Source organism: Anas acuta, chromosome 25 (genome assembly GCF_963932015.1).
Source record: "Anas acuta chromosome 25, bAnaAcu1.1, whole genome shotgun sequence".
Taxonomy (NCBI): domain Eukaryota; kingdom Metazoa; phylum Chordata; class Aves; order Anseriformes; family Anatidae; genus Anas; species Anas acuta.
In genome coordinates, this window is record NC_089003.1 from 650,104 (window position 1) to 669,091 (window position 18,988).

General features: G+C 75.6%; 2 protein-coding genes across 3 annotated transcripts; one reads left to right on the forward strand and one right to left on the reverse strand.

Moving 5' to 3' along the window:
- Positions 1-331: 331 nt before the first annotated feature.
- SP2 (Sp2 transcription factor) lies at positions 332-7,439 on the reverse strand. 2 transcript variants are annotated; one of them, XM_068660667.1, is made up of 7 exons: positions 7,299-7,439; positions 5,182-5,253; positions 3,716-4,672; positions 2,924-3,218; positions 1,385-1,559; positions 1,104-1,297; positions 332-787 (listed from the first exon to the last, which is right to left on the reverse strand). In XM_068660667.1, the coding sequence occupies exons 2-7, from the start codon at positions 5,242-5,244 to the stop codon at positions 687-689; spliced, it is 1,785 nt and encodes a 594-aa protein (XP_068516768.1). In that variant the 5' UTR covers positions 5,245-5,253; positions 7,299-7,439; the 3' UTR covers positions 332-686. The 2 variants fall into 2 exon arrangements, with proteins under 2 accessions (XP_068516768.1, XP_068516769.1); XM_068660668.1 differs by lacking the exon at positions 7,299-7,439 and adding an exon at positions 6,875-6,932.
- Positions 7,440-12,705: 5,266 nt separating this feature from the next.
- On the forward strand, positions 12,706-18,628 carry SP6 (Sp6 transcription factor). The gene is made up of 2 exons (XM_068660687.1): positions 12,706-13,095; positions 15,495-18,628. Exon 2 carries the CDS (start codon positions 15,531-15,533, stop codon positions 16,602-16,604), a length of 1,074 nt encoding a protein of 357 aa, XP_068516788.1. The 5' UTR covers positions 12,706-13,095; positions 15,495-15,530; the 3' UTR covers positions 16,605-18,628.
- Positions 18,629-18,988: the final 360 nt, after the last annotated feature.

Genomic DNA, 18,988 nt, shown 5'->3' on the forward strand with positions numbered 1-18,988 from the left:
GCTCCGTGGGGCCGCGCAGCCCCAGCTGGGGCTGGTGCAGCTGGAAATGGGCCAAAAACCGGGGATTTTGGGACAAAACCGGGCTCGGGGCGCAAATAACGGGCAGGGGGCCGCAGGGGGGGGGCAGGGCTGAGGGAAACGGCGCTAGGGGAGGGGGAGGAGAAATGGGGGGAAAAACCCGGGGAAAAATAAAACCGGGGGAAGGGGGGGGAAGGGGGGGGGCGGGAGGGAGCCCCCAGGGCCCTCCCGGTACCGGGGCCCCCCCCACGCGCACGGCGGCCGCAGCGGGGCCCGGAGGGCGCCGACCTCAGACAAAGGGGCCGGGCCCGGGCCGTATTTATACAATTTATAACTTTAAATATAAAGTAGGAATGTGCTGCGGGGGCGCTCCCCGCCGGGCCCGCAGCCCCCCCCCCCTGCGGGCCTGTCCCCGCCGGGCTCGGGGCTCGGCCCCGGGAGTCCCGTGAGGGGGCGGCCCCCGGAGCCCCTCGCCCCGGGGCGGCTCCGCGCGGGGCCCGGCGCTGGCCGAGGGTCGTCCCCGGGGGCTGTGCGGGGGGGACGCGGCCGGGGGCCGGGGGGGCCGGGGGGGGCCTGGAGTGCTGCGGGGGCGGCGGGGGGCCCGGGACGGCTCCCGGTGTCCCCGCGCGGCGGCCCCGTGGGGGCTGCGCACGGGGCGGGTCCCGGCCCTACAAGTTCTTGGTGACCAGGTGGGTTTTGTAGTGCTTCGTCAGGTGGTCGCTGCGCATGAAGCGCTTCTGGCACTGCGCGCACTCGAAGCGTTTGTCACCTGCGGGGACGGAGAGCAGCGGCTGTCAGCACCGGGCGGCCCCGGGGACACCCCCCCCCACCCCCGGCCCTGGGCAGGACCCCCCGGGAGGCCGTGAGGTGCCCGCAGGTCCCCTTGGCAGCCCCCCGCCACCACCACTGCAGTGCCCCGAGGTGGCAGAAAGCCCCCGGCTCCCCAGTGCCTCCCAGCAGCTCCACCACAACCCCACCAGCGGCTGCTGGAGGCCCCAGCTCAGCCCCGGGCCCTGCACCTGGGACCCTTGTGAGGCCGGGGGCTGCCCTGGGAGGGGGGGGGACCGCGCGGCGGGGCCGCAGACCTGTGTGGGTGCGCGCGTGCCGCTGCAGCTCGTCGCTGCGTGTGAAGCGCTTCCCGCAGAACACCCAGTTGCAGACGAAGGGCCGCTCCCCGGTGTGCAGGCGCACGTGGGCGCGCAGCAGCGAGGTCTTGCGGAAGGTCCGGCCGCACTCGGGGATGTGGCAGATGTGCTTCTTCTTCCCCTGGTCCCCCGGCCTGGCGGGCAGAGCAGGAGGGCGGGCGTGAGGCGGCGGCGGTGGCGGAGGAGGGACCCCCGGGGGCCGCCCCGCGCCCCCCCCTCACCTCTTGTCGCCGTCCTTGCAGTTGGGGCAGGTGCAGGCCATGCGGCGCCGCTTCTCCCCCGGCTGCGCCTCCCCCGCCAGCGCCTGCTCCATCTGCAGCTGGATCTGCGTGGGGCTCAGCCCGCTGATGGTCAGGTTGTTGCCGGAGACGTTCTGCACCGTCAGCTGCTGCTGCCCTGCGGGGGGAACGGGGACTCAGAGCCCGCCCAGCCCCCGCGGGGACGGGACGGGACGGGACGGACCCCAGGAGGGCTCCCCGGGCCCCGGCGCCCCAGCCCCGCATGCGGCCCTGCCCCGGCCCCGCCTCGTGCTGGCCCCTCGGGCCGGTAAGTCCCTTTTTTTCTGAATATACTGTGCGGTTTTTCAAAGTTTTTGGTTTGACCCATTCGGGGTGGGGAAACGGCCAAAGAGGAAACGAAAAAGAAACTTTGAAAAAACGTGCAATATATTGACCAAAAAACGGGACTTACCCCGGACCCTACGGGCCGCTCCACGCCCGGGCGCTCACGGAGGCGGCAGGGCCTGGGCCTCGCACGGCACCCGGCGGCCGCGGGGGGGCTGCAAAGAAGAAGAGGGGGTCAGCGACAGCGACAGCGAGCGCGGGGATGGCAGGCAGGGAGAGGCGGGGGGGCAGCAGCTGAGCAAGGAGGGGGTGTGCGGGGGGGGCAGGCAGAGCAGAGGCACCTCCAGGGCCCGGAGGCTCATGGCAGAGCAGCCGTTGGCCCCCCCAAAGCCACCCCAGGGATTGAGGTGCGCTGAGCCCCGCGGGGCTGTGCTGACCCCGTTGGGCTGAGCGAGAACCGGCGGCTCCCAGCCGCCAGAGACTGGGGCTGGGGGGGGGCACCAGCAGCCCCCTGCATGGCAGCGCAGAGCAAAGCACGGCCCGGCCACAGCTCCCGCAGCCGTCAGCTTGGGGCTGGGGGCGTTCAGCCAGGGCAGGACGGGGGGGCCACGGGGACGTGGGGCTCGGGGCAGGCACTGGGGAGCCATGGGGCTGGGGCCGGGTTTGCTCCCAGGGAGCGGCGACGCCTCGTGGCAGGGCCTGCCTGCAACAGGGCCATTCCTGCTGCAGGGTTGGGGCGTGTTTGGGGTGGGGGCTGCAGGCCCTGAGGAGCCCCCAGCGCCCTGTGCCCGCTGCCTGGCTGGGCCCCTGCCCCCCCCAAGGCACACGGCTCGGCCCCAGGGCCAGGCTCAGCCTCCCCCATGCACAGCTCAGCAGCTCGTGGGGCTCCCAGGCGGTGCTCGGACCCATCCCACAGCCCCGTGGGACTGACACCACTGGCGGGGGCTGCAGCAGCTGCTCCCCCCCAAACCCGCAAAGCCAGAACGCCCCCCCCGTGAAACAGCCGGGGCCTCCCACGAGCAGCTGAGGACACCCAGTGCCCAGCAGCGCCCAGCCTGGGGCACGAGGCACCCGCTGACGGAGCCACCACGTCCCCGCTGCCCGGCGCGCTGCCGGGGGTCTCCGTGCCCCCACCTGGGGACTGCCCACACCCCGTGCCCCCTCCCACCCCCCCACCCGGCGCAGCACGCAGCCCACCTCCGCTGTTGGTGATGGTGACGGGCACGCCCTGCACTTGCACGCCGTTGATGTTGATGGTCTGCATGGCCTGCGCCGCGGCTGCCAGCTGCGCCGCGCTCAGGCTGATGACGCCGCCCGCGGGGGCGATCTTGGGCAGCGGCCGCTCCTTGCGCCCCGCAGGCTTCTTGCTGCCCCCCCCCGGGCTGCGGGACACGGGGCTGCCGCACGAGGTGCCGGACGGGGCCACGGGCACGGCTGGGGCTTCCTGCAGCAGCACCGTCTGCAGCTCCCCCGACGGCGTTTTGAAGTAGACCTGGGGGGAGGAGGGGAGGAATGAGCCCCCCCCGGCTGCTGGGTGCAGAGCCCCGAGCGCGAGGGGCTGCCCGAAGCTGCCCAAAGCTGCCTGAAGCTGCCCCAGCCCCTGAAGCCCGCGGGCCTCCTGCCCACACGGTCTGGCCTCGCAGGGCAGCAGGGGGCTGCTCTGGCCCCGCAGCCTTCCCCAGGGCAGCAGCGCCGTCCTGCAGCCCGTGAGCCCCCTCCCGCCCCTCCCCGAGCTTCTGCACAGGCTGGGGACCGGCCCGCAAGGACACGGCGCTCCTACAGGTGCCGTGAGATGAGGCAGAGGTGAGAGAGGCTTCACAGAGCCCCCACAGGGAGCAGCTGCGCCCCCAGCCCCTCTCAGACACCAGACAATCCACGTGAGCCGTGCCCGGGCCTGACGCTGAGCCGGGGCTGCCCGGCGGCCCCCAGAACCCCGCAGATCCTTCAAAGCTGGGTGAGGGCTGGGGGACACGGCAGGGGCCGGCGTACCTGCGTGGGAGCAGGGTCCGTGGTCTGGATCTGGAAGTTCTGGGAGGGTTTCTGGGGCACGGTGGGCAGCGTGGCGGAGGCGGCCTGCACCACGCGCAGCGCCTGCTGCGGGATCTGCACCACCTGCGACTCCTGCTTGGGCTGCACCACCTGCACCTGCTGCACCACGGCCGGCTGGCCCGAGCCCGGGCTCTGCACGATCAGCAGGTTGTTCCCCGCCTGGATGATGTTCTCGGCCGTCGTCTCGATCAGCACCGTCTCCACCTGCTCGGCCACGGCCACGGCGGCGGCGGGCTGCCCGGGGGACGCGGCTTTCTTGCGGGTTTTCCTGCCGGCCTTGGAGGGGCTCTCGGCCACCACCTGCCCCTGCGCCCCCGGCTCCGCCGCGCCCACCAGGCTGCCCACGGGCAGGGCCAGCGCCACGTTGCCGCTGCCAGGCAGCTTGACCACGCCACCGGCCCCCTGCCCCGGCGATGCCGCCCCCTTCTGCGCCGGGGCTGGCTTGATGGGCACGGGCTTGTGGGAGGCGGAGGACGGGGCGAGGATGGCCTGGTTGGTGCCCGGGATGATCTGGATCTGGTTGGCGAGGTTGGGCGGCACCTGGATGGCCGGAGCCCCCGGCGGCTGCAGCTGCGGCACCGCCTGGTACTGAATGTTGGCGGCCGCGCGCGGCCCCTTGTTGATGACGGCGGGGTTCTGGATGGCAAAAACCAGCTGCCCCCCGGCGTAGGAGGCGCCGAGCTGGGAGCCCTGCAGCTGGAAGAGGTTCCCCTTCGATGACAGGATCCCCAAGTTGTTCTTCCCAGAGCCCAGAGGGAGCGGAGCAGGTTTGATGGGGACGAGTTTGCGAGGCGTTGGCTGAGGAGGGGCGGGAGGAGTCACGGCGGCTTCCACGGCGGGGGGGCCGATTTTGCTACATGTGGCTGCCAGGAGGGCCAGGGGAGACGGCTGCGAGTCCTGGGGGGGAGACGGGCACGGTGGAGACGGGCTGGAGCCGAAGGGGCCCCAGAGCACTCAGCGAGGGGAAGGGTCCGCGCCCCTGGAGCTAACCCAGCCCGCGCCCACGGAACACCTCGTTAAGCGAGCGGCTTAATTACCCGCACCACGTGAGCCCTGCGCTCACCCCAGCCGTGTGGCTGCCTTGTAATCGTGTGTCTGCGCTCGCATCCCCGTGGAGCCACACACGCCCTGCATGTCTGGGGCTGCCCACACCTCCCCTGCACGCCCCTGCAGCGCTTCCATGCCCCCACCTCCCCCCGGCAGCCGCAGCTGACGCGACCCCGGGGGTCCTTCGGGTGACACAGCAGGGGCAGGAGGCACAGACAGCACCACGCAGCCCCGAGGGAGCCAGCGTGGGGCTGGGAACGTGCCCAGAGCGCGGCTCCCCAGCCTGCCCTGCCAGCGGCCTCCTCCCGTGGGCAGGGGGGGCGGCCCCGGGGCTCGTCCCGTGACGCCCCCGCGCTCACCTGTGCGGAGGAGGCGGCGGGCTGCAGGTACTCGCTGGGGCTGACGGCGGCCGTGGCAGCCATGCTGGCGGTCTGCGGGGGGAAGCAGAGAGGGGAGTGAGCCCCGCAGCGACCCCACGGCTCCTCGCAGCGCCCAGCCCAGGCCCCCCTGCCCGAGGGGCTCCCCCGGCAGCACCCAAACCCACCCAGGCCTGCCCCCAAACAGGGCCAGAGAAACCTCACCGGGTCACCGCCTCCCCCCTGCGCCTGCCTTCGGCCTTCAGTGGCCACCGAAGGCAAACGGTGGCCACAGCGAGTGGCCAACCACGGGGCAACGGGCACCGGGCTGAGGCCCTGGCACGTTTGCTCTCATCCCCAGGCAGTCAGGGAGCACCACAGTCCCCCAAAGCCCCCCCGGTGAGCAGCCTCCCAACACCCAGCCCACGCCGTGCCCCTGCCACTCGGTTTTTCAGCTCGGGGAACCTCAGAGGACCGCGTTTTGGTGCTGGCTGCTGTTTTCCCAGGCTGGGAAAGCCTCGTTTCACTTATTTCAGCACGCTGCTGGTGCTGAATGTTGGCGAGTCGTTGTGTAACCAGCGCTCGCTGCCAGCGGGGCCTGGGGAGGCCAAGAGCAGCCGGCAGTGCCGTGTGCCGGGGCCGTGGGCTCGGGGAGCTGCGAAACCCCAGCGGGGAGCCCGGGGCCTCGAAGGCTTCGTGCCCTGCACCAGGGGACGCAGCCTGCTTGTAGGGCTGCCCGAGCTCCAGGGCTGCGCCCTCCCGCAGCAGAATTAGGGCACGGCCGAGGATTAGCAGCCCTGACTACAAAGCAGAGCGGGGCTGAGCTGGCCACAGACATCAGAGGGACGGCAGCAGCCGCACAAACAAACCCGGGCCGGGCTGAGCAAAGCCCCGTGCGAGTTCCTGCCTTGTACACCTCGTGTCCATGCAGCAGGGACAGTGCCCGTCCCCTCCTGTCCCCTCCTGGGGCCGTAACATGGCACTCACGGCGTGGTGGTGCCAGGAGGGCACCAGAGCCGGTGGCTTCCCTGTCCCTGAGCCCCCCCGGGGTCCTCTCACTGAACTCAGCCCAGAACTGCTGCTGGCTGCGGGCGCACACAGCTCCGCGGGGCTCACACCAAGCAGCCCGGGCCCAGCTCACCCCGGTGGCAGCCACCGCCCGGCACCGGGACGTCCCCCGAGGCAGCCCAGGAGCAGAGACTCCTGACCTCCCGTTCGTCCGAGCCACCTCCCTCCTTCCCCCGCCTGCCCCCGGTGCCGTTCTGTGCCTCCCCCCTGCCTGCCCCCGGTACCAGCCACCTGCCCGCACCCCGAGGGGCTCTGGGGGCCTGCTGGGAGCTCGGGGCACACGGAAGGAGCTTGATCAGGGGTCTGTTCACCGGGGCAGGGCCGTTACCGGCGATACCCCACGGGACACACGGGGGGGGGGGATTCCCGCAGCCAGGGGGCACAGGGAGGTGGCTGCGGGCAGCCCCACGGCTCCCGGGGGCTCGGGGGCAGCTGTGCGCGCTCCCTGACTCCCAGCCCTATCGCGACAGCCTCGTATCGCGACAGCCCCGTTATCCTGAATGAGCCTCCCCGGCCCCGCCCCGGCAGAGGGCGCAGAGCGGGCACGGCCCCGGCCCTGCCCCCGCCTCCACCGGGACCGCCCCGGGACCAGCAGGGACGGGGGGGGCAGCCCCGGCCCGGTGCCCACCCGGTGCCGGCAGCCGCAGGGACCGTTACCGGCGGGCACCGGGCGGGTTCTGAGCCCCGGGGGGGGAGATCCCGGGGGGGGGCAGGTCCCGGGAGCCGCCTCGGCCCGGGCCCGCCCCGGTTCGGCGCCCGCCGCCTGCCCGGGACCGGGACCGGGACCGTGGGAATGGGGGGGGCAGCGCCGCTCCCGCTCCCGTTCCCGCCGCGCTCCCCGGGGGGGCGGGACCAGCCCCGGGCCCGCCCCCGCCCCCGCCCCGCCGGGCCCCGGAAGCGCCGCCCGCCCGCCCGGCGCGGGGAGGGCGGGGCGGGGCGGGCCGCGGGGGCCTCACGCCCCTTCCGGGCCCGGCCCCGCCGCCGCCGCCGCCCCCCCCGCGCCCCCTCCCCCCGCCCCGGTGCCCCCCCCCCCCCCGCGGTCCCGCTCAGACCGGCCGGGGCGGCGGCGGCGGCGGCTGCGACCCCCTCACGGCGCCATCTTCCTCCTGCGGGGCCGCCCGGGCACCGCCCTGCAAGCCCCGCCCCCTCGGCGGCCTCCGGCCCAATCCCCGCCCGGCTCGGCCGAGCTGCGGCCAACGGGCGGCGAGGGGCTCGAGCGGCGGCCAATCCGCCGCGCCCGGCCGTTTGACGGGCGGCTCCGCCGAGCAATGGGGAGCGGTGATGGAGGGACGGCTCCGCCAATGGGCGCGGATCTGCGGTGTGACGGACGGAAGAGGAGACCCAATGGGAGGGCGGAGCTTTGATTGACAGCTCGGCCGCCCAATGAGAGCGAGCGCAGCCCGGCCCGGCCCGCGCACTGACTGCCAAGCTTCCGAGGCGGGGAGGCGGGCTTCCTCGGGGGCGGGAGCCGCACGGCAGCACCCTCTCTGATTGGTCGAAGCGCGGCGTGACCGACAGGAGGGAGAACCAATGGAAGGAGCGGGGCGGGTCTGCGCCCCCTGGGATTGGCTGCGTGCCCGGGGCGGGGGGCGGCGGGGTCACGTGATGTGCGGGGCCGGCGGCGGTGGCGGCGGCTGGGGCCTGGCGAGGCCTCGGGGCGTCCCCCCCCTCCCCGCCGACCCCCCCGAGCCCCCGGCCCCAGCCCCGCCGCCCCCCGGTGTCCCCGCGGCTCCCGCCCCGCCCCCGCCGCGGGCCCGGCCGCTCCCGGTGCCGCTGGAGCCGGGCAGTTGCCGGGCGCTGCGCGGTGTCTGCGGCCCCGGGGCCTGCCCCGTGTGGACAGCGCCGCCCCCGGGCTGCCGCCAGGCACCGGCGCCGCCGCGCCCCGCCCCGCCTGGCCCCCCCCGGCCCCGTGAGGGGGTCCCGGTCCCGGGGCCGCCCCCCCCCCTCCCCGTACCGGGGCCAGGAGCCTGGGGCCGGGGGGGCACCGGGGCTGGCGGGAGGCCACGGGGCAGCCGCCCCCGCCGCTCGTCCCCGCCGCCCGCGGTGCTGCCCGGGCAGGCCCGGTCCTGCCGCTCCCTGCCTCAGTTTCCCCGGGCGTGCAGCGACGCCGGCTCTGGGCCGCGAGCCCGGCGCGGACGCGAGCTCAGGCACGGCTCGGCCTGGCCGGGACGGGGCCGGCCCCGCTGCGGGCGCTGAGCCCCCCGGTGCCCCCCGGAGCCGGGAGCGGGGCCTGGGGAGGTGCCGGTGCCGGGGCTGTGGGGAGCGGGGCAGCGCCGCTGCTGCAGCCACCGCGCGGCTCTGGGTGTTTCTTGTCCCCTCCCTGCCTCGCGTTTTGTTGCCAAATACCAATTTCCGTGGGTTTTCGTTTGGCAGCAAAAGGGGGTTCCCTGGTGTCCCCCCAGCTCCAGGGGTTCCCTGGAAATGGGGGTTGGCAAACGGGGGGGGGCACCAAGGGAACCCCCAGCCCTGGCACGGCCTCGTCCCACGTCCCCGTCCCCAACACCTGTGCCTGGCTCTGTCGCGTGGGGGTTCGTGGGGACAAGGGGCTGGGCAGCGGGGTGGGGACATGGGGACACAGGGACATGGGGACACGGGGACCCAGATCCATGCGGCAGGGCCCCAGCCAGGTTGCGCCAGGAGCCCCGCAGGGCCCGGAGCCGCGACGTGGGCCGGTCCCTGCAGGTCCCCGTCCCCACGGGTCCCGTCCCTGCCCTCCCCTCCCCGGCCGTCCCCGAGCCCGGGGCTGCTGGCGGCTGCTCAGAGCCCACACGCAATTAAAGCAATTAGGGCACCTCCGCAGCCCGGCAGCCCATCTCTGCCGAGATCATTAACTGTTCTTAATGATTTCTTCGAAGAATTAGCAGGCGGTTTGCTGAGCCCTGCCGGGGGTGGCGGGGCCGGCGTGGGGACGGGGACGGGGCCGGTGCCGTCACCGCTGCCCGGGGGCCCTGACGTCAGCCCCGCGCCTTTGATCCCCGGCGGGAGCCCGACCTGTTCCTGCGCCAACCTGGGGGGCTCCGGGCACCGGGAGGAGGCGGCGATGCACGGCCGGGTGGCGCCTGGCCTGGCCTCGTGTCCCCGTCCCCGGCACGGCCGCGTGTCCCCAACCCCAGTACAGCAAACGCGTCCCCATCACAGCCACGTGGCCCCATGCCTGGCACGGCCACACGGCCCCGTCCCCATCACAGCCAAATGTCCCCGTCCCCATCACGGTCACACGGCCCCGTCCCCAGCTCATCCGCGTGCCCCGACCCCGGTGCGCGGTGCCGGGAGCTCCCCGCCGCCGTGCCAGGGCTCTCCCCGCACGGTGCCCGGCGGCCGGGTCGGGGCAGGCGGGTGGCGATAGGTAGGGAGCTGGCAGGGGGGTAATTAAAAGCCGCGGCTGAATCACGCCGAGCTGTCAGCTCCCTCGGCGGGGCAGGGGAGGCCGTCGCGCTGCAGCGCTCGAGTCCCGACAGTTCCTGCTCGGGTGAGAAACGCCGCCCCGGGGCGCGCCGCGACCGGGCACGGCCGCGGGCAGGGGAGGGAGTCGCGATAATCGCGCTGATAGCTCCGCCGGCCGGCAGCGCGCCTCCCGCCGGCCCCGGGCATCCTCGGGGCGGGGACCGGGGCTGCGGGGGGCCGGGGGGCAGGAGCGGGTCCCCCCGCGCCCCTCGGGGGGCTCCGGCAGCGGGGGCCGCGCCGGCCGTGCCCTCGGCGCTGTGCCCGGCACGGGACGGGGACGGCTTCGGGCCCCCGTGCTGCGGGTGCCGGGGGTCCCACGGGGCTCGGGCACCCGTCCCCCGGCCGGGCCCTCGCTGGGCTCTGTGCCCCCGGTTTGCCCACCCGTGGGTGCGGGGGGGCCATGGGGCTGCGGCACCCGCTCCCAGCCCCGTCTGCCCCCGGCCCCGTGCCACGGCTGGAGCGGGGCCACCCCCGGCAGGCTCGGGGCCCCCCGGGGCCGTCTGGGCGCGGGGCCGGGGGCAGCCCCTTCCCGAGCTCGGGGCTCGCTGCCAGGGCGCCCGCGGGTGGCGGATCCGGGCGCCTGGGCTCTCCCTGTCTGAGGCCCCGAGGCCCCCCCGGGGACTCCCCCCGGGCCGCGCTGACCCAGACGGCGCAGCCCCGCGGGCCGAGCCGGGGCAGGACCGGTTGCCATCGCCCCGTGGCACCGGCTGCGGCCCCCCCGGCACCTGCCCGCGGGCACCCGGCCCCCGCCGAGCTCAGCACCCACAGGCGTGGGCAGGCGCAGCCACGGGGGGGGTGCACGCACACACACACCTGGCATCGCCGTGCAGGTGCGCACACACACACACACACCCCACAACCCCCCCCCCGTGTGAGCCCCGCGCCCCCACAGACACCGTCCCACCACCCGGCCCTGCCGGTGCCCCCGTGCCGGCCCCAGCCCCCCCGGCAGCGGGGCCGGGCTCTGGGGAGCGGCGGGGGCCGAGGGCTGGGTGCGGGGCCTCGGCTGCCTCCCGCCCAACCGCACAGCGGGGTCCCGGCGCCGTTTTGGGGACGCCGACCCCCGCTGACCCCCTTGGGGCCCCTCTGGGGGGTGCCAGATTGGCTCCTGCTGCCCCGGCACACGGAGAGATTTGAGGCATTCGCCTCTCGCCTTGTAATTTATGCAAATGGGCTCTGTAATTAGCTGTAATTTCAAGGCACGGCTCCGGGTTTCAGACGCTCCACGGCGAGGAGATGCCCCCCCGCCCCCTCCTCATGGGCACCATTCCCCCCATGGGTGGTCCCAGCAGGGGCCCCAGCGCTGCTCCGGGTGGCCCCAGGAGCCCCCAGCCCCACGCAGCCAGGCCCCTGCCCCCAAGCCCCCCGCCCGCCCCAGCACCCCCGGTCCCCACAGCCCCACGGCCCTGTGTCACTGGGGGCGAGTGGGGGCTGCACCAGCGGCCACCCCCCTGGGGGGCGGTGGGAGAGGAGCCAGAGCAGCCGCCCCCCCCTGCCAGGACCCATCTGCCCCCTGCTCCCCCAGTCTCACAGCACTGGGGAGACTGGGACTGGTGAGATGTGCCACATCCCCGCCACGCAGAACGTGGGGAAAGGCGCAATTCATGCACGGGGCGTGGGGAAGGGGACATTTAACACACGGGCCTTGGGGACAGGATCGCCCTCAGCTCTGCGGGGTCCCCGCTCCTCACAGTGCCTCGCAGGGGTCCCCGCTCCCGGCCCCACAGAGCTGCTGGGTCCCAACGGGGCGGCCAGGGGGGCAGTTGGGGGTCTGCGCCACTGCCCCCGGCTCCAAAGGTGCCGGGCACCCAGGGGCTGGGACATCCCGGGGGCACGGTGCCCGCTGTCCCCCGGGGTTCCCCGGGGTGCAGGGGGAGCCCCGCATGGCAGGGACCCCGCAGCCCTCCTGCCTGCAGGGCACCGGGGACACCCCAGAGTGATGTGGGACGTGGGGCTGGGGTCCGGCTGTGCCCCCCCGTGTGCCCCACGGAGCGTGTGGGTGCCGGCTGCGCGTGGTTGTGTCCTCGGGGACCCTGCTGCCCCCCGGACCCCCCCCCCCCAGCAGGGTCCCCGAGCCCCAGCACGGCAGAGCCGGGGGCCGTGCTCCACCCCACCCGCAGCCGCGTTTCGGTGGCGGCGGAGCCGTCCTAGCCCTGCGCGCTCGCCGGGACCCACGCGATGATGAAAACCAGGAGAGTTTCCCCCAGGGCGAAGGAGTTCCCTCGCCCGCCGCCCGGCCGGGTGCTTGGCAAGCGCCGGGGAGCTGCGGGCTCCCACGCGCCGGGCTCGGCCGGCCGGGCTCGCGGGGCTGCGGCCGGGGTCCTGGCTCCAGCGGGGCGCCGGCACCGGGGGACGCCCCTCCCAGGGCCCCGGGGCTGGGGGGCTCCCCCAAGGCGGCCACAGCCCCCCGCGGCCAGCCCCGCTCCGGCCGGGGGCTTTGGGTGCAGGAATGGGGACAAAAGGCCCAAATGGCCCCACGACGGCCGAGGGACCGAGGGTCCTGCGTGGGGCCTGGCAGCTGCTGGGGCTCCCGGCAGGCCCCCCGGCCTGGGCTCCCCGGGGGCGGGGGGGCAGAGATGGGGCCAGGAGGGTCGGACCCCCGCAGCTGAGCGGGGTCGGGCTCAGCCCGGACCTCCCGGACCCTTTGGGCTGCTCCGAGCCATCTGGGTAAGGGGGGGCTCGGCTGTCAGCTCCCCCCTCGGTGCCACCACACGTCCGCCCCCAGCCCGGGGGTCCCTCGAGCCCTGCACTTGTCCCCGTCCCCTCGACCCCACGGCAGGGGGACAATGGGGCCAGGCGGGGCTGAACCCCCCGGGACAGGGGCACTGAGCCCCCCCAGGGACAGGGGCACCGAGCTCTTCCCAGAACGGGGGCACTGAGCCCCCCAGAACAGAGGCATTGAGCCCCCCGGGCCAGGGGTGGGAGCGGGGCGGGGGCTCGGCGCCACCCCCGGGGGGCTGCGGGGCCCGGCCGGGGCTCGGCCGCTGCCGTCGGGGCGCGGGGGGGGGGCCGCGGGCGCGCAGGGAGGCGGCGGCGGCTTTCTTCTTTAATTAGCGCCGGTCGCGGTGTCTGCTGCGAACTTCCCGTCCCCTCCCTCCGCTTTCAAGCGCCGGATCCCGGCCGGGGCCGGGGCCGCCGCCACCGCCGGGCTCTGCCTCCAAGGGTTAAAAGCGCCTGGGCCGGGCTGGGCCGGGCCGGGCCGGGCGGGGAGGGGCAGGGCGGGAGGCGGCGCGGGGGGGAAGAGCCGGGAGCGCGGCCGGGACCCGGCCATTCCTGCTCGCCCGGCCCGGTGGGTGCCCGCTCCTGGGGAGCCGCGCGGGTCCCTCGGGGTCCCTCGGCAGCCAGCGCCGCCCGCCCCGCCGATGAGGACGGAGCCGCCGGGAGCCCGCCGCCGCCGCTAGACCCGTAGGTAGCCCCGACGGCCGGCACGGGGGCGGGCCCCGCTGCCCGGTGCCGCGGACGGGACCGCGCCGCTCCCGGCTCCCGGCTCCCGGCTCCCGGCGCGGCCCGACCCGAGCGAGCCCCCGCGGCCGCCCCCGGTCCCCGCGGGTCCCCGCGAGCCACGCGTGGAGCGAGCCGCGGCCCCTCCGCACCGCCCCGGCCCGGGGAGCCCCCGCCCGCGGCACGCTCCGAGTCCCCCCCGTGCGCCCGGTGCCGGTGCCCGGCCGGGCCGAGCCGAGGGCAGCGCCGCCCGCCCGGCCCCGCCGCGGGGCGAGGCACCGGCTGGGCTGGGATCCTGCCGAGCCGCCTCTGCCCAGCCCGGCCGTGACTCACGGCGCGCATCAGCCGCCGCTGCCTCAGTTTCCCCGCGCTGCGGTGGGCAGCGCGTCGCCGAGCCCCGCCAGGGAGGGAGGGGGCAGCGCCGGGCCCCGGGCTTCTCCCGTCACCCCGGTGGAAAAACGCCCCGGGAGCCCCGCGGGGCCGGGGCAGGGCGGCGGGGACAGCGCCGGGAACAAGGGGGCCGGGGCTGGGGGGGGTCGCTCCGGGGGTCAGCGGGGAGGGGCCGCGCTGGATGGGAGCTGCCCGGGCCCCCCCGCGCGTCCCCTCTGCCCCCGGCTCCTTCCTTCAGCCTGGGGGGTCGGGGGGCTGGGGTCGTGCCTGGTGGTCCCCTCCGCCCCCCCTCCGTGTGTCCCCGGGATGGGACACGGCCGCGGGGAGCTGTGGCTCTGCTGCAGCACCCACGGGGAGCAGGGGGGCTGGCGGGGGGCTCAGGACCCCGCTGGGGGCTGGCGCTGGATGGGGCGATGTGGTGGCCTCGCACCCGCTGGGTGCCAGCCCTCGCCCCCCCGCCTGGCATCCCCAGGAGCCCTCCAGTGTCAGGGGCAATCGGTGCCGACCCCCCCAGGACAGGGGTGCGCGGAGCCGAGCCCACCCAGGGGAGCAGCACCCCCTTACCCGGGGGCTCCTCCTGCCGCGCCCCCCAGCCCTGCAGCGCTCAGCTCGGTGCCTCTGCAGTGCAGGTGGGGAGGGGTCCTGCTGGGGGGGGGTTTGGCACCCCCAGCCCCTGCCTTCTCCGTGGGGTCCCCCTGTGCCTGCCCACGCACAGCCCACCGGGGAAAGCGGTCACCCCACGCGGCTGGGTGCTGCCGGGGGGCTTCAACGCTGGGCCCTGCTCCTGCCTCGTGCTCGTAGTGCTGAGGGTGGGGGGCTCTGGGGGCCTGGCCCCAACCCCAAAGCACCGGCACCCCTCTGCACTTCCCTGGGAGTCCGTCCCCATCCCACACAGGCCGGGGGTGCCGGGGGGCGGCGTGGCCTCGCACCCGGGCTTCTGCCATGGGGAGAAAGGGGGGAAGAGGGCAGGGGGTCTCGGCCACCCCCCCACCCCCCCCCTCACGGCGCCGGTGGGAAGTCGGGGGGCGGGAGCTGGTGGCGGCAGGTGGATTTCAACACCGGGGTGGGGCCCGGCCCCCGTGGGGTTTGCACAGCTCCCAGTGAGTCACGGCCGCGCTGCGGGGAGCAGCAGGTGCCTGGGGCCGGGGCTGCGTGGCCGCAGGCGAAGGCAGCCCTGAGCCCGGCTTCAAAGCGCTGCCGGTGGCTCGGCCCCGGGGCTCCGCTCCCCTGGCCCACTGCCAGCTGGCCCGGGGGGGGGCTGCGGCCCCACAACAGCTCGGGGGCTCCCGGGGGCTGTGTCCCAGTGCTGTGGGGCAAGACCCCAGGGCTGGGCCGGGAGTGGGGCGGGGGCTTGGGGCTGCTGCTCGCTGCCCTACAGCCCCCGGGGGACCCCAGCTGCGGTCGGTGCCCCGGCCGTGTTGGGGGGGTTTGGGGCAGGGGGGGACGAGGCAGAGCCCTGCGGCTCCCCCAGGTACAGGAATTCGGCCCCAGCCCCTTTGGGCCACAGACGTGACCCGCTGGGTCCGCACCGGGGGCTGGTGCTGGGTCTGCAGGGCCGGTGCCCCCTGCCTGGGGGCTGAGGGGGGGGGGGGGTGCCCCTGCCTGGCCTCCGTCCCGCTGGGCTGTGTGGTGGGGAAATGTCCCCAGTGGGGGGGTGCTGGGTGACAGGCACTGGGGACACTGCCCCGGCAGGGCTGGCACCCCCAGCACGGCGTCAGCCACCAGAGCGCTGAGCCCACCCGGGCACTGCCGCCTGCCTCAGTGTCCCCGCGTCCTGCAGGGCTCTGCCCGGGGCCAGGAGCCGGGGCCGGGGCTGCCGCCGGTGACAGCCCCCCCGTGCCAGGGCGGGCGGCCGCGGGGAGACCCCGGGGCGGGCAAGGGGGGGGGGGGGGGGCCGGAGGGGCGAGGGCGCCCGCAGCCCTTCTCTTCTCACGGCTCCTCTCTCCCCCCCCCGCCCCTCCTTGGCCCTGCAGGTCTGTCTGCGCCACCGCCCGCGCCGCCGTTCGGCAATGCTCACAGCTGTCTGCGGCTCTCTTGGGAACCAGTCCTCCGACGCGCCCCGCGCCTCCCCGACCCACCTGGACCTGCAGCCGCTGCAGCCCTTCCAGCCCCACGGCAGCGCCGCGGCGGGCGCCGACTTCGCCTCCCCGCTGCCGCCCCCGGAGCTGCCGCTGGCGGGCCCCGACGCCGCCTTCGCCGCCCCCGGCGCCTACGAGCCCCATGGCCCCCCGCGGCTAGAGCTGCCCCCCGACGGCCCCGCCGCCCCCGGCTCCTACGCCAAGCTGCTGCAGGCGGCCCCGGACATGGCGCACCCCTACGAGCCCTGGTTTCGGCCCCCCCACCCCGGCCCCCCCGGCGAGGAGGGGGGCGTCAACTGGTGGGACCTCCACGCCGGGGCCAGCTGGATGGAGCTGCCCCACGGGCAGGGGGGGCTGCAGGTGCCCGCGCCCCCCGGGCTGCAGCCGCCGCTGGGGGGGTACGGCGGGGGCGAGCCCCAGCTCTGCGCCCCCCCCGCCCACCTCCTGCCCCCCGCCCAGCACCTCCTGGGGCCGGAGGGGGCCAAGGCGCTGGAGGGGCCCCCCGAGGCGGAGGGGGGCGGCCGGGCCAAGGGGGGCCGGCGGGCGGTGCCGCGGGGCGGGGGGCAGGCGGCGTGCCGCTGCCCCAACTGCCAGGAGGCCGAGAGGGGGGGGGCCTGCCCCGACGGCGCCAAGCGCAAGCACCTGCACAACTGCCACATCCCGGGCTGCGGCAAGGCGTACGCCAAGACCTCGCACCTCAAGGCCCACCTGCGCTGGCACAGCGGCGACCGGCCCTTCGTCTGCAACTGGCTCTTCTGCGGCAAGCGCTTCACCCGCTCCGACGAGCTGCAGCGGCACCTCCAGACCCACACGGGCACCAAGAAGTTCACCTGCCCCGTCTGCGGCCGCGTCTTCATGCGCAGCGACCACCTGGGCAAGCACATGAAGACGCACGACGGCGCCAAGGACGGCGGCGAGCCCGAGGCCAAGGGCGCCGGGGAGCCGCCGGCCGCCAAGGGAGGCAAGCGGGAGCCCGAGGGGGGCAACGCCGCCCCCACAAACTGAGCCGCCGGGCCGGGGGCCGCTGCCGGCGGGGGGGGGGTCCCGGTGCCCCCTCGGGGCTGGTCTCCGAGGGGCGCGGGGATGCGGCGGGGGGGGGGGCCGGGCTGGCACCGTGCGCTCGACGCGCCGCCGGAGGGGAGCCGGGCGGCGGCCCCCCGTGCCCCGCAGCGCCGGGGGGGGGGCGGCAGGTCCCCGTGCCCCGCCGCCCACCCCGCAGCCCCCCCCCCCGCTGCGGCCGTGCCCGGGTGGGGAGCGGCACAGCCGGCGCTGCCCGCGGCAGTTTCACTTGTCCCGCGCCCGCTCCCCCCCGTCCTCCCCCGGCTTCCCAAATCTTTTTTCGGGAGGCCGCTGGCAGGCGGCGGGGCTGTTTGGGAGGAACATCAAGGGGAGCCGAGGAGCCGGCGCTGCCTGGGCTTGTCCGGCCCGAGCGGGGAGGAAGGAGAAAGCGAGAGGAGCCCCAGAGCCCTCGCTCCGGGAGCGTGGCCGCGGCCCCGCAGCCCCCGGGCGACGCCGCTCCCCGGCCCCCTCCCCGTCAGCCCCCCGAGATGCTGGGGGGGGGCTCGCCGCCCCCCCGGCTTTTGATCCCGTTTGCTCTGGGGACAGCTCGGTGCTGGGGGTGGGGGGCTCCTTACCCCCGGGTGGGGGGATCCCGTAACCTGCCCGTGGGACCCCCACTTGGGGCTCGGGTGCTACAGCCCCCACCCCCCGTTTTTTTTTTTTTTTGGCCCAAATTGAGGCCAAAAAAAAAAAAAAAAAGGAAAAAAAAAAAAAGAAAGAGAAACCCTGCTTGAATGTGAGTTGTGGCAGGGGGGTGCTGCGCTGGGGGCGGCATCCCCGGCCGGGGGCCGCGGCGGGCGCGTCGCTCGCTGGGCACGCGGTTGCCCAAGCGCACGCCTGCAGCTTTCCCACACCCACCGCGGCCCCGGGCGGGAAGCGCGGGGCGGCCGCGGCCCCGGGAGAGCCGGGACGGCCGCATTCCTCCGCCCGCCGGTCCCCCCCCCCCCCCCATCCCCGCCCCCCCCCTCCCTCCCGCGGCCGTCCCTCCCCGGGGACCCCGCAGCTGCGGGCACCTCCGCCCGCCCCCTGCATGCTGCCTGTCCCCGGGGACCCTGCACCTGCGGGGCCCCCGGCTGCCCCCCCCCCCGCCCCGTGCATGCTGCCCGTCCCCTGGGGCCCTGTAACCGTCCCTCCCCGGGACCCCCTAGTCCGGGGGGCATCCACCTGTCCCCCTGTGCATGCTGCCTGTCCCCCCGGGGACCCCGTCTGTCCCTGCCCAGGTCCCCGTATCTCCTGGGAATGTCTTGGGGTGTCCCCCACAGGGACCCCACAGCTCCCCTCCTCTGGGGCTGTCCCCCTTCCCCCAGGGACCCCCCATCCGTCCTTCATCCCCTGGCTGGCGGTCCACGAAGTGCTCGGGTTTTCGACCTTTTGGGTTTTATCCCCCCGGTTTTGGCAGAAAGGAGATGGGACCTGGGGGCTGGGGGGGGGGCTGGGGGCAGGGCGGGCTGCTGGGGGCACCGGGACCACCGGCTGTGCCCCGCAGCCGGCACCAGTTCACCCCAGTTGGGAATCCGGGGAGGGGGGAGATGGGGGGGGCCCCGATCCTGGGGCTCCGGGGGGGCCGTGTCCGGGGCTGCCCGGGCTCGGAGCGCCCCGGGGTCCGGGGGGGAAGGGGTGGAGGTGAAGTCGAGCGGGGTCCGTGCCCAGAGGGCGCCCCGCAGCCTTCGGTTTCGATTGTTTTATTATTATTATTAATTATTAATTATTATTATTAATATTATTATTTTATTAAGGTGAAGCCAGGCTTTGCCACCCGGGCAGGGTGGCCGCCTCCGGGTGAAGCTGTAGCCGCGGCCCTTTGTGATGGGGGGGGACACGGGACCGGCGCAGGGTCCCGACCCCGTCCCCGTCCCCATCCCGGTCCCGTCCCGCCCCGCGCCCCCCGGAGGACCCCTCCCGAGGTGAAGTCTCGCTGGGGCCCGGGGCCGCCGCAGCCCCCCCGCCGCCGTTCCCAGCACGGAGCCGCCCCCCCCTCCCGGTACCCGGTACGGTGCCTGTCGAGGGGGTTGGGTTTGGGGGCGCGGAGCCCCGGGCGGTACCGGGGAGGGCCCGGGGCGGTACCGGGTGATCCCGGGGGGGGGGGGGGGGGGGCAGGTGCGCTCGGCCCCCGCCCCCGCCCCTGCCCGCCGCGATGGGGCAACGGAGGCTGCGGAACCGGGCGGGGAGGCCGGAGGCCGGCCCCCGCCCGCCCGAACCAGTCCGGCCGGCTGCGGCGTGGGGCTCCGGCCCCGCGCTGCCCCCGCGCCGCGTCCCCCCCCCGGCACCGCCCCGGGCCGGGGAGGAACCGGCAGCGCCGGCCCCGGGCTCCCCCGCCCAGCCCCGCCCGG